At 41.1% G+C, this 6,375-nt stretch overlaps 1 protein-coding gene across 1 annotated transcript in view; it reads left to right on the top strand.

Annotated features, from left to right (window-relative positions):
- Positions 1–1,492: 1,492 nt before the first annotated feature.
- MESDC2 (mesoderm development candidate 2) overlaps positions 1,493–6,375 on the top strand; it is an 11,766-nt gene continuing 6,883 nt past the window's right edge. The window contains exon 1 of the mRNA XM_010004074.1: positions 1,493–1,663. Within this exon, the coding sequence (XP_010002376.1) occupies positions 1,493–1,663 (171 nt within the window). The remainder of the gene's footprint in view (positions 1,664–6,375) is intronic.

The following is a 6,375-nucleotide window of genomic DNA, read 5'->3' as shown; positions in this document are numbered from 1 at the left end:
CATAGGTCTTTTTGCACATCTCTTTGAAGGAGAATGTGTGCATACTCATTTGTTTCATGGATGCTGAGTCCAGAGGTGACCCACAGGACTTGGGCAGCTTTGTGAATTGGTGTACAGACTTAGAAGACATGACAATGAGGTAGCCATACTTGGCTTTAAAAAGGTTTCACTGACAGAGTCTAAATGAAATAACTCTCTGGGGCTGAAAACAGCAGGCATTGTCAGATACAAGGGATTAAAAGGCTTTTTAATGTGGCTTAGGAGTGTACAGAAGATTGGCTTACTTGTATGAGCTCTTCTTTCGTCACATTGATCTTTATTTTGCATTGTGCTTAGTACAACAGAAACTGGAGGCTGAAGGCTTCTCTCCTGAATCATCTAACAGGACTTGGCCCTTTTATTGCTTAGCAAATTTTTTTCTTTTTGTGTGTGTGTGTGAAGGAGGAATTGATTTTTGCCCGTGTGGCCAGTGTTGAGTAATAGCTGAAGAATACCAAGTTGTGATAATTTAATGAACACTGTATGTGGCCAGGTCAGTGAGAGGAAGTTCTGTACAATGGGTTATACTACTTTAAAGTGTTTTCCTATATATATGTATCTATCTAACTTAATAGGGAACTCACTGATGAAGGACTAAACGGCAATTTAGTGGTTCCCCCATGTCAGCTCTAGGTGATTACAAGATGATAGCTCCAATTCCAAGGGATGCAGCTGATTTATCAGGATGAGAACTAAAGATCAGAGCAGGAGAAAGTGGGCAGAGACTGAGGGAAGAAATAGTTTAACACAAAGGCAGACTTTGCAGAAGAGGCTGGAAGAACCTGGACTGTCCTCTGCAGCAGTGTCCTGGTAGGTCACACAGAAGGAAAAGCAAGTGTGTTGACTGGTTTATTGGTTTTAAGATCTACTTTGTCTTCAATATTTTGGTGCTAAGTGTTTTCAGGTCAGTACTTACAGTCATTGCTTCACAGGAGACTAAAACTCCGAGACCTGGGTCTGTCTTAAGTCTGCAGAGGTAATCATGGTTGATACACTAGGGATGCAACCTGAGAACTGGTCAGTGCATAGCAAAAAAAAAGGCAGCTAGAGATCTGGAGGAACACTTAACTGATCACTTATGACAGCAACATGCACACACAGTCACAACTTTTGCGTTTTGTGTTTTTTTTCTTATTTGGAAATGATTTTGTGTATAAATAATTAACTTTTGGAATAACAGGTGAGCTTTTGCAGACATTTTCATGTGTTGTGGTTTCTTTTTTTTATATGGCATAGTTAAAAATAAAACATCAAGGGTAAGAAAAAATATATTACATAGATACCAGAAATGTAACTATCTCAGTTATGTCTAAAATGCTGGTTAGCTCCTGTTGCTCAACTGAAAGATAATACAGGAAAGTGTTTGTAATGTTGTCCTTTTATTCACAATTTATTGTGCTGTTACTTTCATCACTTACCACAAATAATCAATTAGTTGTCCTCTGCTGTTACCATGGATATTGAAGATCCTGGCATGGAAAAGAGACATTTTTATGAAAAGGAAAATGCAGCTACAAAACTCTTCCTGCATGGAATGGAAGGCTGTGCCATATTTTATGTTAATATGACCAGTAATGGGTTTTGGCTTCATGTTCTTATCTACCAGCTACAGACAATGTGTCTTGTAAGGCTGGTGCCCAGGAGGGAGGGAGGTGCAATGTAGCTCCTTGTGCCCACTGTCCCTCCCTGGAGCAGGCAGGAAAGGCCAGATGCAGGTTTGTAGGTCAGTTGGCTTGAAACTTCAGAGGCACTTCATGGAAGAGTGGTAAATGCTATTGATAGGAATGGTCCAGCATAAATAGGAATCCCAGACCCTCCCTTCAGACTCCTGGGTCTGTTTTTTGTGGTGGTTTTTTGTTTTGTTGTTGGGGTTTTTTTTACATCAAAGGGGAACACTATTTTGAACAAAATGTGCAAGGGCCCACCCTTCCTGATTTGCACTTTTGGTAGTACATTCTGTCCTGCAGCTGTAATACTCTACAGAAGGGTTTGGGTTCTCCCCCTCCCCCTTTTTAAAATATATATATATATCCTGAGAGAATTTTAACAGATGTTTTCATAGGAGTCTCTGATCCTACATTTTTCTCATTGTGCCTGTGTGCTCTGTGAGAACTGTTGACCATTACTGGTTTAAGTCTAGCAGCTTTAATTCATCAGAAGTTCACCTAATGTATTACTTACATTAGATGTAAGTGGCAAGACTGACCTGTAAACCTAAAATCAAATTGGGACTACAAAATTAATTTCACTTAGATTGTGGAAATTAGGCTATAAATGGAATTCCTGTGGGAACTGTGTACATCTTCTTTGACATTGATTTAATGTAATTCTTCTCTTAATAGGGTAACTTTAACTTGTGCAACCAGCACATAGTTTTAACCAGCACAGATTTGTAGCACATGTTGCATTTGATGATGAATATTAAGAGCAACATTCTGTGTTTTTTCCTGAATTTAAGGATTACAGGCTATAGCTGCATTGCAACTAGACAGTCAGGAGTCATACCCCCCTCTCCCCAAACTTGATCAGATACATGGTGATACAAAACTCACATGTCATTTGTCAAACATCTCCATTCAGTCAGTAAGTTTTAACTTACAAAATGCACGTAGACCAGGTAAGAAAAATTTAGGGTAAGGATTTATTTTGTGGTCAAAACTGGCTTCAGAATCTTAATTTCATAGTTAGTACCCGAATCAGTATTTCATGGCCAAATCACAATAATTAACCACTAATTTGGGAGAATTTTGAAATGAAGACCTAATTTTTCAAATTGGACTTGGAAATCCAAGGTCTGAGTAGCTCTGCAACAAAACCCAGCATTCTCTTAATAGATGGCAAGTGTGCTTGTTTTATGCATGAAATTAGTTTGAGGTCTGGAATAATTTTGAATTGTTCAAAAGTTTATGCTCTAGATGACAATGTATTTTCCTTGCTTTGCTGCTAGTAACACTATTGAAAAGTATATTTTCTTGAAATGCAGAAATATTCATGTTGTTTTTAAAGATACCATGTTCAGGTCTGATTCTGCAAGTTTTCTCTGAGCGTGGCTGCATTCAGAGGTCAGAATGATCACATGTACTGTCTTTGCATGAGAGCTCATGCATTAGATTGTCTCTGCAGGGGAACATTTGGAGTACTTAAGGTAATTTAACCTATGAACACGTTAATTTTGAATGTTGTACTGAAAGTACCTTGGAATATCCTGACATGCTGCAAAATATGTGACAATGCTTTTAAACAAGATAAGCCTGCTCTGAATGCTGGGTCGTCTTTAAACTTCCTTCAGGTTTTTTGGGATCTGTTACTCAGCAACTTTTCTGTATTGTTTAACACAAAATTAGCCTGGTCCTTTGCTGAGCTGGTAGATGCAAAAGCAGTTCTAATGCCCATCAGGTTGTATAAACAGCACAGCTGTACACCAGACTTCAGTCATTTTAAATATTCAAAGTAATCACTGCTTTTCACAACACTTCATTAATCTGAGCCAGTATTAAACATCCTTTTGTATTAGTAGAGTTCTTAAAATTAATTAATTCTTCCAGACATGGCATATGCTGATATCAAGTAGCCTTTGCATGTTCATTCTCCCTTCAGCACGCTTAGGGCTGATCTTCTGATCCTGTTAGTTTAATCTCTTAATTGTCTATATGTCCTTCCAAGAAGGCACTGCCCTTGCTTTGATGAAGTCAAGTTCTGTGTTCTTTCCATGGTTTCATTCCAACAAATGGGCCAGGCTTTCAGACCCCCCTGTACTTCGTTTGCAAAGAAAAGTAAAATGTGACAAATGAGAATCCACTTTAAAATAGAAAACTGCACACAAGAACCTTCCACCCCCAAAGACTTCAGAGAGCTTTTGGCAGCTAAAAGTGTCTGCACATTATGCTCCTAACTCGTAAGAAATAATGACATGGGAAGTATATTTTGCACAAATATAGTTCAAAAAATGCAGGTTATATTTAATCCCAAACTTCATTAACAGAAATTCAGAACATCCTGAATCCTCTCATATTACAGCTTGACCTGACTCTAGTCAATAAAGAGAACAGTTCACATCCACAGGGGGAGACAGATCTCCCGTTCTGGTAAGGCATAACTTTGTAACTGAAAGTACTACTAGTGCTCTACATGTTGCAGAAGTAAAAGTGACAGCCACAGCTTGAGACATTCCCTGACACATTCAGATGGGACTTCCAGCTACAAGATAAAGCCTTTAACCTTACTTCTGCAATCTGTAATGAAAGTAGCCATCTATTACTAGGTATGCTCTGTATTGTCATCATAATGGTGATAGCTGCCAGGACTATAAAAACTGTTAAGGAATACGAAAATGCTTAAGCTATAAAAAGTGTATTTTTATGATTCTATAGATACTCTGAACATAACACAATGTGCTTCAATAAAAGGCAAATGCAATTTAATTTGCCCCTGTCAGTGATACGTACTTCTAGCTGCATTGCTGTTGTTTCTTGCGTGGGAAAGAACAGCAGAGCACAGAGAGAGGCTGAATAGGTGTTTCTCCTGCTGCTGCCTCCACAAAGAGCATAGTTTGAACAAGACCTTCCTGGACACAGTTCTGCCTGAACGGAGACAGTTGCAAGGCCAAAGCCATGCATTAAAACTGTCTCCCTTTCAATTTAAAGCTTTTATGTGATAAGGAAATGCATGGTGTTGTTTGGTGCCGTGCTGGGTATCCTGAACCACTTAAACCAAAGGGAATTGGCTTACATTTGGGATCCACACTTGAGTTTAGCACCAGATGCTAAAGAAAGTCAAAGTTGGCTTGGTTTGTTTGAGTAAGAGAAAACAGAATTTAAGAAAATATTTCCCAGTAGAAAGTCAGTGAAAATATTTTATGCTGTATATCCAGCATTCCAAAACTGAGTCTTTAGTCTTTATTTTGTTTGCAGTGAATGTACATGATCCAGTAATAACAAAAGTTACCAGAAACATACTTAAGTAAAACCTCATTAATCAGGGCAATCTGATATAGTATACCTGATGTTCATTATATTTAATGAGAAATCACTGAGCGAATGTGCTCATTAGAGGCTTATTGGACAGCTTTCTGAGGGGTACTTGACTAAAATCCCATTTCAGTTACTGTTAACGAGCTCCATGAACAGCTATGGTCTAACTGCTTCCCGTTTCTCAGGCATCCTGCTAGTATGTCTGAAATGTTTTAACACGATAACCCTCAGCATGGAGGCAGCAGACCAGGCTGGTTTTTTATCAGGGTGCTGAAATTTTGGATCCCACATCCTCCTCTGCTGTTTCTCCTGCTACGTGTGCACTTCAGAAGCTGCCGCATCATGCGCCGCGTCTCCCTGCTTGTCACAAGCTGTGCAGCCCTTCAGTGTCTGTCTTGCCATTTCAAGAGTTAGTCCTGGATTCAGAAAGGCTCCTGAACCTGCGCTGCTGCCTCCTGACTGCTTTTGTTCTGAATTTTGTTTTGTGTTTGCTTTGTTTCTGGATCTGTGCCCATACGCACAGTGGGCTCCGGGTCCATGATAGGACAATGTCCTCTAGCAGAATGGGCGTTGATGAGTGCACCCTATGGATCACCTCTCTGCTCTGAACCTGCTCTCCCTTCAGTGCTCCCGCTTGAATGGAGAAGCATCCTGCTCACAGCAGCCTGGCCACAACCAGGACCCACCAGTACCTGTCACTGGGATGTCTCATTGAAGTCCCTGGTTTAAACTTCTTGGAGCCATAGCTTGAAAGCCCAAAGAGAAAGTGCTATTTATAATTAAAGCAACTTCAACGAGGAAAAAATGAGTTAAGTAAGGCTGTGTAAAAAGTAGTTTGTACAAAGTAAAAGCCCTCTTTTAATTCTTTGTGGTGCTAAGATGTTTTGGAGTTGTATTTTAGTAACAAAATAGTTTTATTTTTTAAAGTCTTCTTCTAAAAACTTCATCTTGCTGAGACACAAGTTAAAACGCCAGGACTCGGTGCAGTCAGGCCAGTTCCTCCCACACAGCCGAGTGACTAAAGGCAGGCATTCGTCTTCCTGCTCTTAATAAAAAAAGGCAACAAAAAGCAATGGCACAGCTTGTATTCCAGGACGCATTTTCTTATTATTGATTTGGTTTTGTTGGTTAAGCCCACAACGCCCACCTTTCCCTCAGCGGCCGCAGGGACCCCACCCCGGGCCGGGATCCTCCTGCAGGGCCCGTCGTGCGGGGCCCACGGCCCGGGCAGGGACCCGGCGCGGGGAGCAGGGCCTCCCGCACCCCCGGAACGGGGAGCAGGGCCTCCCGCACCCCCGGAACGGGGAGCAGGGGCTCCCGCACCCCCCGGGGCGCAGCCCCCGCCCCGCGGCAGCACCAACCCCCC

The sequence above is a fragment of the Chaetura pelagica genome, unplaced genomic scaffold, assembly GCF_000747805.2.
Source record: "Chaetura pelagica isolate M959 unplaced genomic scaffold, ChaPel_1.0 scaffold428, whole genome shotgun sequence".
NCBI lineage: Eukaryota > Metazoa > Chordata > Aves > Apodiformes > Apodidae > Chaetura > Chaetura pelagica.
Note: the sequence above shows the minus strand (reverse complement) of the source record. Positions and strands in the feature narration are given on the sequence as shown.